The sequence below is a fragment of the Typopeltis vanoorti genome, chromosome 1, assembly GCF_054136105.1.
Source record: "Typopeltis vanoorti isolate ZY-2024b chromosome 1, IOZ_Tvanoo_1.0, whole genome shotgun sequence".
NCBI lineage: Eukaryota > Metazoa > Arthropoda > Arachnida > Uropygi > Thelyphonidae > Typopeltis > Typopeltis vanoorti.
Window position 1 is genome coordinate 169,376,111 of NC_143549.1, and position 14,788 is coordinate 169,390,898.

The window sequence follows — 14,788 nt, forward strand, 5'->3', positions numbered from 1 at the left end:
AACCATCCAGAAACTGAGGTTTTCCTCCCACACTGCGAGTACTGGGATTTCATGATGTACCGTAATAATATATAAAAACATTAAGGAGATTGGTAGCTGTTAATTGAAAGAGATATATTTATATAGAGGATATTATCATAATATTAATCCGGTCACAGAGAGATTTTTAATTAATATTAAATCCTGTCGGCTGCACCATTGCTAATAGAGGAGATTTTTTTATTATTTTAATCCTACCGGCTGCAGCATTGTTTAAATATAGGATTTTTATTTATTTTATTTAATCTCTTTTTCTAACGATTATTTTTTTATTTCCGAGTGCTTTTATTATATTTATTTATTGCACAAGGGTTCACTCCGATTGGTGCAATGACCTCTTTTTTACTATTTCTTTCAGAATCCAAAAAATCGTTGACTCAAGACCAAAATACAAAATAAACACATTTAATAAAACACAAACAATATATATACACGTCAAGCAACTTTACATAACTCTAACTAATTACAGAATTAATTGGATCCAAGGTTTTTAAAAAATAAACTTACACTTAAGACTAGACTAAACACCTTGTTTTCACAATGACAAAATGTTCATAGCCAATTTCTTTCTCTGTCAATTCTCTTTTCCGAAGATATGTGACTTTATTCTTCATTTTCATAGGATCCTTTCTCATCACTCATGTAGCACACATTAATTCTTCCTGACTCAATTCTGTCTCTTTTTTAGTAGAAATAATAGTTAGATTTGGCGTCCTTAATACAGATGAAACTTCCTAATCAGCGTTTTCTCGAACATTCCTTTAGAATGTAAATAGCAATTTCTTCTTTTATTCACTAATGCTTATTGACAATCTTAACTCTTCCACTTTAAAAGAATTCACAGGTCTACGATTCCCTTTTCGGAACCTACTATAAATCTTCCAATTAGCGTTTCCTCCAATATTCCTTTTAAAACTTCATGGTTCCACGATTCCTTTTTCAGAATATACTATTAATTTTCCTCTGACTGTCACATAAAGAAACTCAATTTCCTCCGAATCTAAATATCTGCCGGCTTGTGTTCTAATTTCTTTCCAAACACTTTCTGTCAGCTGTCAATCACACATCAACCTTCTCGATGAACATGCACACTCCATGAAACTGGCCAGCAAGAAGTTTGGTATAATGGCTGACACGCAGATTATGTTAGCGACAAGAGCATGTCTTCAAAAAACACAAACACTTAATAATTCTAAACTACAATAAAATTCCTTTAAAGTAACACAACTATTCAAATCTGGTAAGTACATCAATTTTTTTAACTTCTTTACAATTCATTTCGACAAAACAATTTGAATGACGGCCACATTGCAAGTGGCGACAATGCGTGTTATGAAACTAAAACTAATAAACATACTAACATAAACGCTACATAAAAATATTCAGAATTTTAAATTTGATTATTTTTACACAACCTTGATCTAATTTACTTATTTCAAAGTATACTTGATATTAATTCAAACTTGCTTTTCCTTTATTTCTAGAATGGACAAGGATGGCTCCCTTACAATAAGTTTTGCTGAATGGAGAGATTATTTATTATTTCATCCCAGTTCAGAAATCAGAGATATATTCCGTTACTGGAGGCATGCTACTGTATGTTGACTTTTTTTGTTAATCTCTGGAACATTTTTGTAATTCTCTTGTATGCAAAAGTATCTGGAATACTCTCATTTAATAAGGTATGATTGAACATGTACCACAGTTCATTCCACTATGTGAAGTGCATGAAATCTCATTTATAAAAAAATACTGTAGGAAGTATATATGACTTTAATACTACTTTTAAGCAGATACTCAAAGTGATAGGAATTTTCTAATATTTTTTAGTAGTTTCAATATTTGGATCAAAATCCAGATATTTCATTTATAAGAATCATCATATAATTGTCAAAACATAACTGATTTTATGAAAATCCTTGCTAGCTACCTGCTGGCTGATGCTCTCATGAATCTCATCTTCACTGAGTTTAAGTTTAGACATTTAGTTTTAATAATTGATTGAACAATTCAATCTGTAAAGATGTCTCTGGATGAGAAGAACAAAAACAATATTTTTAAACACATTTGCTATTTTCAGAGTGCTTTTTTTATTTTTTTCAAATGGGTTTAACACTTCTTTTCCTACCTGCATTCTGTTAAATACCTCTATTAAATAAATGTGATGGATCAATAACATTCAACTCAGAATTGAAGTAACATTAGGTAATATGCATTTTTGAAATCAACATCATAAATTTTTTAAATAATTTCAGGATTCTGCACATAATAGACTTTTTGTGAGAGCAGTCATCATAAAAAAAAAATGCAGCTTTTATTAACTGTAGTTTGCCTTTTAGTAAAAATAATGTAGTCATGTTTCTCTTCAGAAAAAATACTGTTATAGTGATTAAGTTTGTTATAGTTATTATAACCAACTATTGAAAATTCTACCATAATCTCAGTGCATCAGTTCTGAAGAAAATTTACTATAGTGAACCTTTCATTATAACAGTAGTTTGTTATAAAACCGTTGCTGTGATCCCCAAGTTGGTTATGGGAGGCATTCATAATTATTAAAATTTCCTTATATATTGATATTTTTTGTCAGTTAGACTGTTTGTTTTATTCCAGTTTATTAAAGCATCGTCTTTGATTTTGCTATTTTTATTTATATAACATTCCAAAGTGAGTTAGGATCTTGTTTCATAATAATTGTGGTTAATGCTTCATGTTACTAAACAAGATCATAGGAAGAATTTTACTCCCATTCCCTACCTTTCTAGAAATACTATCTGAAACTAATGGGGGGGTGAATTACATTAAATGTTTTAAAGAATTTATGAGGGGTGCTTAAGGGTCAAAGCTGTATAACTGAGAGGAGACCTCCACATAGCCGTTAAAGGAATGCGGAGAACCGACCAGGGCTTCTGACCTAATGTCCAATCCTCACCTTCTCGTGGTGCACCCTGTTGGGTATCTACTTTGACACTGAACGAACGAGGATGAGCTGGCAATTTGGGATTTAGCTGACCAAATTGTATTCTTATTGGTTAAACCAAAATAAAAAAATGATGGTACAACATGACAAAATTTCATGCCGGCTGGGGGGTCGCACGGTTAAACAAGGCCCCCGTTGTTTTCGCCAGGGAACCAGGGCGAACAGCGAAAAGTCAGCTACTGGAACAAATCTGAAAACAAACCCCAACTCAACATCACCAGAGTTAAAGATCAGTACTATCAACGTAAGAAGCCTGAATGGCAAAGAAATGGAGCTAGCTGAGGAATTAGATAAGTACCAAATCGACATAATAGGGGTGACTAATACAAAAAAGACCAAAACTGGTGAGATCTTTCTGAGCAATAAATACAAAATGTTATATTCAGGCAATGACAATCTAGGAAAAGAAGTAGTAGCCATAGTATTCAACACAAAATACGAGGCTAATCTTCTTGAATGGCAGTCAGTCTCAAGTAGAGTAATGTGGGCAAATATGAGAATGGGGAACTGGACAATGAGACTTATTTGTGCCTATGGTCCCACAGAAGGTTATATTAAGGGAGAAGTGGAGGAATTTTTTGACGCTTTAGAAAAAGCAACTGACACAATGAAAAAGGAAAAGTTGGTCCTTGTAGGGGATCTAAATAGCAGAATAGGAAATGATTGTGAGACATACAAAAATATTTTGGGAAAATTTGGAGAAAAGAGCAAAGCTAATAATAATGGCAAATATCTGTTGGATTTCTGCTCAGGACACTGATTGGTTATTACTACATGTTCCAACATACAAATGTGCACAAATTCACATGGAGAGAAGAGGCTAGGAATAAGAAAAGTCTCATTGACTATGTTATTGTTGATAGTGATGTTTTCTCCCTGGTGCAGGACACCAGAGTGTACAGTGTAGGAAATGATTGTGAGACATACAAAAATATTTTGGGAAAATTTGGAGAAAAGAGCAAAGCTAATAATAATGGCAAATATCTGTTGGATTTCTGCTCAGGACACTAATTGGTTATTACTAACACCATGTTCCAACATACAATTGTGCACAAATTCACATGGAGAGAAGAGGCTAGGAATAAGAAAAGTCTCATTGATTATGTTATTGTTGATAGTGATGTTTTCTCCCTGGTGCAGGACACCAGAGTGTACAGAGGATTTGAAATTGGAAGTGATCACTATTTAGTCTTGAGCAGGATAAAATTGAATTTCATATTGAAAAGAATAACATGTAAGAAAGTTTTAAAGCGAATAAAAGTTGAGCAGCTCTCAGATGTGAACTGCAGACTAAAATACAGAAAGATTATTGAAAAGAAAATGAAAGAGTTTGTGAACAGGAATCAAACCTTGGAGATTCAGTGGCAAACTCTGAAGAAAACATTGATTGATTCTGCCAGAGAGGCATGTGGTGAGGTTGTGTGCAAGGATAAAAAAATCAGAACTCCCTGGTGGACACAGGAAGTTAAAGAGGCAGTGAAGGAAAAGAAGAAAGCATATCAAAAGTTCCTGGCAAATAAGTCAGCTTTTACTCTTACAGAATACAGAGACAAATGTAAGAAATCTAAACAGTGTGTAAAACTAACTAAACAAAAGTCATAGGAGGACTTTGGCAAGAATATAGAAAATAAATATCAAGAAGGTGGCAAAATATTCTGGAGGTTGTTGAATAAGCTTAGGAATGGAGGAAAGAATGCTGTAAAAAGAGTTAGAGATGATAAAGGCGACATGAAAACAGGAGAAAAAGATATCCTTGAAGTATGGAGTGATTACTTTGAAAAACTGCTAAATGAAACAAGCAGTGATGACAGCACAGTGATAAAAAACACTGACCAGGCATGCCGTCAGGAATACATATCCATACTTGAAGTAGAAAAAGCCATCAAAGGCTTGAAATGTGGAAAGGCAGCAGGAGTAGATGATATTCGACCAGAAATGCTGAAGTATGGTGGTATAAAAGTCTTACAGTGGCTGCACTGCATAGTTCAGAAAGCCTGGACCGAGGGATGAATTCCCGATGATTGGAGTAAAGCTCTCATAGTACCCATATATTAAAAAAGGGAAATAAAACTGAATGTGAGAATTACAGAGGTATTTCCCTACTGAGTGTTCCTGGCAAGATCTATGCAAGTATACTTGAGAAACGGTCGAGAAGAATTGTGGAAGAAAAGCTTGGTGAAGAGCAAGCTGGATTCAGGCCAAATAGAGGCTGTCAGGATCAGATCTTCACTTTACGACAAATAGTCGAGAAAGCATGGGAATATAACAAAGATCTGTATTTAAGTTTTGTCGATTTGGAAAAGGCATATGACAAGGTGCCAAGAGAGAAGCTATTCAATACGCTGCAGTTATATGGTGTCAATGGGGCATTATATCAAGCAATACTTAGTCTTTATTTGAGTTGTAAGTCAGCAGTTAGAATTGAAGGAAGTACAGGAAGATGGTTTAATGTTAAATCTGGTGTGAGACAAGGATGTACATTATCCCCTCTGTTATTCATTATCTATATGGATCACATTATGAAGGAAAGTGGTATTAAACCTGATATCAAAATTGGAGATGTTAATGTCAGCTCTTTGCTTTATGCGGATGATGTTATACTTCTAAATAAATCCGCTACAAGTCTGCAAGATTCTCTGACTAAATTGAATAGCTGTTATAATAGATATGGTCTGAAGGTCAGCAATAAAAAGACAACGACAATGAAAATAGGCAGAATCATTGAAAATGTCAACTGTGTTGTGAATGGAGAACCTGTGGAACAAGTAAAACATTTCAGCTACTTAGGCACAATTTTTTCTGAAGATGGTAAATTAAATATAGAAATAGAGAACAGAATCAGCAAAGCTGGTACGGTGGGAAGTCAATTGAATAAATTCATATGGAATAAGAGAGAAATTAGTCAGAACACTAAATTAGCTGTATACAAGACAGTGTTCAAACCAGTTTTAACTTATGGATCTGAGAGCTGGGTCAGAAGTAAAACACTTGACCAAAGACTAGAGACCGCAGATATGCGAGTCCTGAGAAAGATTATAGGCATGAACAGATGGCATCAATGGCAATATCATATTAAAAACGAGGATATTAGGAAAGAACTTGACATTGTCAGCATCCAGAAATGCGTTAACAGAGCTAATCTCAGGTGGTATGGTCACTTAAATAGAATGGGAGAGGAAAGATTAGCAAAACAAGTGTTCTCTGCCAGGTTGGCAGGAAAATGACCCAGAGGAAGACCAAGATATAGGTGGATTGACACAGTACAATGTGCCTTAGACGATAGAAATATAAGATCTGATAATGTTGGAGTCTTGACAAGTAATAGACTTATTTGGAGGAAAATTGTAGATAGGAAGTTAGTAATGATGTAATTTTTTCATGTAGTACTGTCATATCCTGTACACCCCTTGAGGGTACATGGCAGGAATTTGATGATGATGATGATGATGATGATGATGAAGAATTTATGATATTGATTTCAAAAATGCATATTACCTGCTGTTACTTCATTTCTGAGTTGAATGTTATTGATCCATCACTTTTATTTAATAGAGGTATTTAACAGAACACAGGTTGAAAAAGAAGTGTTAAACCCATTTGAAAAAAATACAAAAAGCACTCTGAAAATAGCAAATGTGTTTAAAAATATTGTTTTTGTTCTTATCATCCAGAGGCATCTTTACAGGTTGCATCGTTCAACCAATTTGAACTAAATTTGGAATGTAGTTGTTTCTTCTTCGTATATTGTTGGTGAGATTTCAACGAAATATGGAGTACTTCTTTTCTGAGTAAGATCATCCGAAAAATTCATATGAGACAAGTGAAAAAAAGAAGGGGAGTAACACCCTTTACAGACATCTACAACTTTTCATTCATTGACCAGTTTTGACCAAATTTAGCACATAGTTATTGCTTACATTGCTTAAAGCTCTTCTCTAAAATTTAGTCGAATGGTTTTCAGTGTTAGCTGCCTTTTCTGACAGACGTGTTGTTCAACTGCTTTATGAATATAGTTGTTTCTTCTGTAATATACATTAGTGATAAACAATACCTAGAAAAATAGATTAATGTTGCTCTTAATAGGAATAATAAATTCAAAAAGAGAACAAATAACATCTCACCAATAACTATCACAGTTTTGATATTTGATTGTTATTAGTTAAATGATTCAATATACCTGATGTGTTGTGATGTAATTAACTAATTACAATCAAATATCACAACTGTTAATGCATCCCAACTGTGATAGCTATTGGTGAGGTTATAAAAAGCACATTACTAGAAGGATACAACTGGTATTAATGTGCTTTGCATTGCTGCATAAACAGAGTATCATTACCTTTTTTCTTTGAGTGATAGATGAAATATTAGCAAAATATAAAAGTTGTCATTATTCAACAGTATACATCTTGAAGTATTTCAAGATGATTATGCACCATGTCATCAAGATTTTAAAGAGGTAAGAATTATTTGATACTGAACGCTTCCGGTCATTACTAGCTAAAATTAGAGATTATTTTCTCATTTCCACGAACTTTTTATCTCTCTCCCTTCTTTCACATAAGGGCGAGAACAAAAAGAGCAAGGCAGGAAATGATGATACGCTACTCGCTTGTATTATTGTGAACTCAGTGCTGACATTGTATTTAGTCTGATTCCAACTTAACACAGAGATATACTGTGGCAATAAATGCAAAATGTGGTCTGGTGAAATACTGAAGAAACAACATCCAACACTTTATACAGAATCCTTGCATTCTTATCTTGCTGTATAGCTTGATACACTTTTTCTGATGATGTAGTACAAATGGTGTATGCTGTTTGGCTACGTATGTGTATTGTCTTATTTTTATAATTTCATGAACATTACAAATATGTCAGTGTTTTGATGGTGGTGGTCTCACATCATGTGATAAAATCATTGACCACCTAAAGAATTTTGCAAACATCTATGCAGAATTGGATTCGAATCCATAGCCTTCTAGTTAGAGAGCAGATATATGCTATCCATGCAACCAGCTAGGCCAGCATATTTATTATTGGTAAAGGCAGCATTTACTGTTAACCAAAATGTTTTGGGGTTATAAAAGAAAATAAAAATTATTAAATAATTTCTCTATCAACTTTCATTCCCCCCCCCCCCATGTAGTTAGGTAGTCAGTCTCTATCCTCACCATTACCAAGGTGTTGAATGCATTTCCACAGTGTGTTTCATAAGAAGCAATGTTCCTAATCCTAATTACCAGTCATTTGTATATACTAATTTACTTTCTTAGGCCAGTTTTGCTGAGTCAGGATTAAAAATCTAGATTTCTTTAGGGAGGTAAACCTCTTCCTCCCCAATTTCCAAAGAGCATTTGGGGAATCAGTTAGGCCTGGCCCACAGCTGTTGATTGGAATTGAACCTTATAAGATCTTTCTTCTGCAGAACTATGTCCCCATAGAATATGAGGTTTGAGCCTTACCTTCATAAAATTCAGCCATTTAGCTGAATTTAGCTATACTGCTCTGGCAGAGCAGTGCACTTTATTAAGATCTGTGAAATTAGGAAATGACATATAACACTCTTGATTTACTGCAGAATTTTCCCTAAAGGACTGTAGGATTTTATTCATTTATTTTATCTTATTATTTTTTGAGATAACCAGTATTAAATGCAGGATTTACAGTGCAAAATGGCTAAACCTGGGAAGGCTAAATAAATGTTGGCAGAACTGATGTTCTGGACACCACATTTCATGTTTGCTAAATTTTAGTGAAGTTTGATCAGTCTTCAGCAATCAAATTCTCAGACTTCTCAGTTTTTAGACTGTTTACATATCCCTAGTCAACATGTATAAACCTATTAGCCTGGAGAAAAACTATGTAGAAGTAACTAACAAAGACAAGCATTGAATCATGGCCTGAAACAGGGAAGCTGATTGAACCATCTTATGGTCTTCCTCTTGCTTTGTGATTGAATTGACTGTTTCTCTTTGATTGTTCACGTGTTATTGGGAATGGTTTCCTCTCATTAGTTTTCTTTTTCAGTGTTGGGATACCTAAGCACTTGTGCCTTCATCCACACTTCTCCCTATACTGATATAGGAGGAAGTGTGGTTGCAAGCACGTAGCTTTACTGATTCAAGAAACCTTGTATTACACAAGTGATTTTGAGCTTCAAGATCTATAACCAGTGCCTTAAAAATTGATCTTCTCACCATTCTTGAATGGGGTGAATTTAAATGCTATCAAACATAGTCCTGTCTTATTTCTCAAAAGAAAAATCTTTCTTTAGACTTTCCTCCTCACCTGTACTTGGATAATATTCTGATCACTAGTTATAGAAAGCTTTTTTATTTGATTACAGAGTAACTTATAATTGCCAAGAAATTATATTATGAAGTGCAAGTAAACCAAGTGTGTGGTTGAAGTATCTTTATGGCTAGTCTATTTGTATATAAAGCCTGTTGATTTCTCATCCATATCGCATAATGCAAAGTACACTTTCTTTTGGATGTGTTCATTGCTTTGCATTGAAAAGCTGCTATCAAGACCAGTTTCAGCTGAGGTATCATCAGAGGTAGCCAGATTCAGAAAGATACTCAGTTTGAATTAATGCAGAACTCATATTTTCCATGTACAAGTAGCAAAATATGTGTACTATATAGCAATGTACATCTCCTGAAAAGGGTATGTGCTTTGCATTAAGGGATACTGAGGCAAATGATGTGAAGTCAACAGCATCTATTTACAAGTAGCTTTATATGAAGATGCTTTATTCATAAACTTTCTTTGCTTACACGTCAGGAAAGAATTAAACAATATAATTTCTTGGCAAGTGTAAGTTACTTTGTAACCAATTTTATAAAAACTTTCTACAACTAATCCTGATACAGAGTTTTAATCATGAGACGATAAACCTTTTTGATATTTGTATGTGGAAAATATGACTTCTGCATTAGTTCAGCATAGTACTTTTCTGGGTCTTGCTCTTACTGATACCTTGGATTTCGGCATGACAAGTACTTTGGTTTCCTTTACTGGTACTAGTGGTAGTTCCATCCCTCGTTAACACTGCATTTTTCAAGTAAACAGTACTTTTGACATATCGCAGCTACCATTTTATAGTAGCTCAAATACAGCATTTGTTCAAATACAAACTTATTTATTAATTACTGACTATTTACGAAAAACAAAACTACATTAGAACCTACCAGTTTTGCCGGCAAACTGTCTGGCTTTTTCAAGGTGTTTACGGAGACATAAAAACTAGTAAATGCAAATTGAAAGGAACATAAAAACATTGTAAACCAACTAGTAGCTAAGGTTACACGTTCGCGTGACGGAGAGGACTTATTGTTCTTATTCATTATCACGCATGCGTGTTTGTTGTAAATGTGTAATGTGATTAGCACATCATTTCTGTACATCTAACCACACGATAGAGTCGCAAAACAGCTCCATGTCATATCTGGATGACGACTACAGACATCGTTTATTCAAGGAAGCCACAATAGTGTTAATAACCGGTGGAAACCTCAACAGAAATCAGGGTGCAATCCTAAACAGCTCATAGAAAAACCTGATCATCTCTCTAAATCAATCTGAACTACAGCAAGCCAGTAATCACGTTACACGTTTACAACAAACGCATGCGTGATAATGAATAAGAACAATAAGTCCTCTCTGTCATGCGAACGTGTAACTTTAGCTACTAGTTGGTTTACAACGTTCTTTATGTTTTTTATGTTCCTTTCAATTTGCATTTACTAGTTTTTATGTCTCCGTAAACGCCTTGAAAAAGCCAGACAGTTTGCTGGCGAAACTGGTAGGCTCTAATGTAGTTTTGTTTTTCGTAAATGGTTAGTAATTAATAAATAAGTTTGTATTTGAATTATATAAATGACCAAATATGTTTAGTTTATACAGCATTTGTTGTTGGTGTAGAATTGTTTTTATATCATGGGATTATTTAATTTTCAGTCTTATGACTGAAAAGTTTATCTTATAATCTAATGCAGAGGTTTTAGGCCCCCCTGATATAATGGTACCAATTCCTAGGATGCTAACCCTAGGAATTGAAATTTCTTTTATTTTTTTGAACTACCCCAATTCGAGAATGTCTGTAAAAGCAGAAATTCAATACTGAAAACTTCTCACAGAATTGCTAAACCACAGAAACTTGTATTAACAATAAATGAAATTCTTATCCAGGCATTCTTGAATTGGAATAAAATCAGTAACATACGAAAGCATATATATCAGGCAAAGATCCAGACTGGTTTTCTGTGAGGTCACCTTCATATTTTGTCAGCATCGATACAACTCAAGTTATGAACTATCCCAGAGTACAGAAGCAATATCCACGTTATGGTTCATATAATCACTTGGGTAGCAACTGCCCTAAAACTAACTGTTTTAACTGTATGTAGATCAGACATATCACTAATCAGTGCCTCGAACCCTATCAGAAATGGAAAATCCTGTCCTTTCATAACTTTCACTGAAAGAGTGGGAACAATGGTAGAGCCAGTTAGAACACAGTATATATTAGAGAGGCATAAAGAAGAGTTCCTGGATCTTCCAATTTAGTCTAGTAAAGGTGGCTCTTTCGAACAAACTGTATGTGGTAAAATCACAAAAACTGCATGACAAAATCAGCCAGAAATTAGCCTTAGAATTCTAGAACTGGCAGGAGCCACTTTCCCAGTCAAATATGGATGGAACAACATTAATAAAATTACCAATAACGAGTGTAGTGTAACAATTGAACAGATACAAGATGAAATGCAAACAAATGGAACTATTATACAATGAGAAACTGGAGAAATAGAAAATCTAGTAAGACATCCGAAAAAAACTTAATATGCAGATAAGATCATCAAAAAGAAAATATGAATTAATATAAAAAAAATGTGAGGATAAACAAAAAAAAAATTGAAGACATACTAAAAAAAAAGGGGGGGTGCTTAATGGTCAAAGCTGTATAACTGAGAGAAGACCTCCACATAGCCTTTTAAAGGAATGCGGAGAACCGACCAGGGCTTCTGACCTAATGTCCAATCCTCACCTTCTCGTGGTGCACCCTGTTGGATATCTACTTTGATACTGAACGAACGAGGATGGGCTGGCAATTTGGGATTTAGCTGACCAAATTGTATTCTTATTGGTTAAACCAAAATAAAAAATAAATAGTACAACATGATAAAATTTCATGCCGGCAGGGGCGTCGCCCTGTTAAACAAGACCCCCGTTGTTTTCGCCAGGGAAAACAGCGAAAAGTCAGCTACCATAACAAAACTAAAAATACATCCCAACTCAACATCACCAGAGTTAAAGATCGGTACTATCAACATAAGGTGCTTGAATGGCAAAGAAATGGAGCTAGCTGAGGAATTAGATAAGTACCAGATCGACATAATAGGGGTGACTGAAACAAAAAAGACCAAAACTGGTGAGATCTTTCTGAGCAATAAATACAAAATGTTATATTCAGGCAATGACAGTCAAGGAAAAGAAGGAGTAGCCATAGTATTCAACACAAAATACGAGGTTCATCTTCTTGAATGGCAGGAAGGCTCTCAAGTAGAGTGATATGGGCAAATATCAGAATGGGGAATTGGATAATGAGACTTATTTGTGTCAATGGTCCCATAGAAGGTTCTACTAAGGTAGAAGTGTAGGAATTTTTTGAGGCTCTAGAGAAAGCTGCCAACACAATGAAAAAGGAAAAGTTGGTCCTTGTTGGGGATCTAAATAGCAGAATTAATGTGATTGTCAGGCATACAAAAATGTTTTCGGAAAATCTGGAGGAAAGAGCAAAGCTAATAATAATGGCAAATACCTGTTGGATTTCTGCTCAGGACATGGACTGGTTATTACTAACACCATGTTTCAACATAAAAATGTTCACAAATTCACATGGAGAGAAGAGGCAAGGAATAAGAAAAGTCTCATTGACTATGTTATTGTTGATAGTGATGTTTTCTCCAGGGTGCAGGACACCAGAGTGTACAGAGGATTTGAAATTGGAAGTGATCACTATTTAGTCTTGAGCAGGATAAAATTAAATTTCATATTGAGAAGAACGACATGTAAGAAAGTTTTAAAGCGAATAAAAGTTGAGCAGCTCTCAGATGTGAACTGTAGACTAAAATACAGAAAGATTATTGAAAAGAAAGTGAAAGAGTTTGAGAACAGGAATCAAACCTTGGAGATTCAGTGGCAAACTCTGAAGAAAACATTGATTGATTCTGGCAGAGAGGCATGTGGTGAGGTTGTGTGCAAGGATAAAAAAAATCAGAACTCCTTGGTGGACACAGGAAGTTAAAGAGACAGTGAAGGAAAAGAAGAAAGCATATCAAAAGTTCCTGGCAAATAAGTCAGCTTTTACTCTTACAGAATACAGAAACAAATGTAAGAAAGCTAAACAGTGTGTAAAACTAGCCAAACAAAAGTCATGGGAAGACTTTGGCAAAAATATAGAAAATAAATATCAAGAAGGTGGCAAAATATTCTGGAGGTTGTTGAAGAAACTTAGGAATGGATGAAAGAGTGACATGAAAACAGGAGAAAAAGATATCCTTGAAGTATGGAGTAATTACTTTGAAAAACTGCTAAATGAAACAAGCAGTGATGACAGCACAGTGATAAAAAAACACTGACCAGGCATGCCGTCAGGAATACATATCCATTCTTGAAGTAGAAAAAGCCATCAAAGGCTTAAAATGTGGGAAGGCAGCAGTAGTAGGTGATATTTGACCAGAAACTGAAGTATGGTGGTATAAAAGTCTTACAGTGGCTTCACTGCATAGTTCAGAAAGCCTGGACAGAAGGACGAATTCCCGATGATTGGAGTAGAGCTCTTATAGTACCCATATATAAAAAGGGAAATAAAACTGAATGTGAGAATTACAGAGGTATTTCCCTACTTAGTGTTCCTGGCAAGATCTATACAAGTATACTTGAGAAACGGTTGAGAAGAATTGTGGAAGAAAAGCTTGATGAAGAACAAGCTGGATTCAGGCCAAATAGAGGCTGTCGGGATGAGATCTTCAATTTACGACAGATAGTCGAGAAAGCATGGGAATATAACAAAGATCTGTATTTAAGTTTTGTCGATTTGGAAAAGGCATATGACAAGGTGCCTAGAGAGAAGCTATTCAATACGCTGCAGTTATGTGGTGTCAATGGGGCATTATATCAAGCAATACTTAGTCTTTATTTGAGTTGTAAGTCAGCAGTTAGAATTGAAGGAAGTACAGGAAGATGGTTTAATGTTAAATCTGGTGTGAGACAAGGATGTACATTATCCCCTCTGTTATTCATTATCTATATGGATCACATCATGAAGGAATGTGGTATTAATCCTGATATCAAAATTGGAGATGTTAATGTCATCTCTTTGCTTTATGCGGATGATGTTATACTTCTAAATAAATCCGCTACAAGTCTGCAAGATTCTCTGACTAAATTGAATAGCTGTTGTAATAGATATGGTATGAAGGTCAGCAATAAAAAGACAAAGACAATGAAAATAGACAGAATCATTGAAAATGTCAACTGTGTTGTGAATGGAGAACCTGTGGAACAAGTAAAACATTTCAGCTACTTAGGCACGATTTTTACTGAAGATGGTAAATTAAATATAGAAATAGACAACAGAATCAGCAAAGCTGGTATGGTGGGAAGTCAATTGAATAAATTCATATGGAATAAGAGAGAAATTAGTCGGAACTCTAAATTAGCTGTATACAAGACAGTGTTCAAACCAGTTTTAACTTATGG

The 14,788-nt window shown here is 34.7% G+C and overlaps 1 protein-coding gene across 2 annotated transcripts in view; it reads left to right on the forward strand.

The window, feature by feature from the left end:
* The window catches only part of LOC150110637 (mitochondrial adenyl nucleotide antiporter SCaMC-like), a 176,129-nt gene that overhangs the window by 49,052 nt on the left and 112,289 nt on the right, over positions 1 to 14,788 (forward strand). For both annotated transcript variants that reach the window (XM_090395393.1, XM_090395403.1), the window contains exon 4: positions 1,524 to 1,635. In XM_090395393.1, the coding sequence (XP_090251519.1) occupies positions 1,524 to 1,635 (112 nt within the window). The remainder of the gene's footprint in view (positions 1 to 1,523; positions 1,636 to 14,788) is intronic.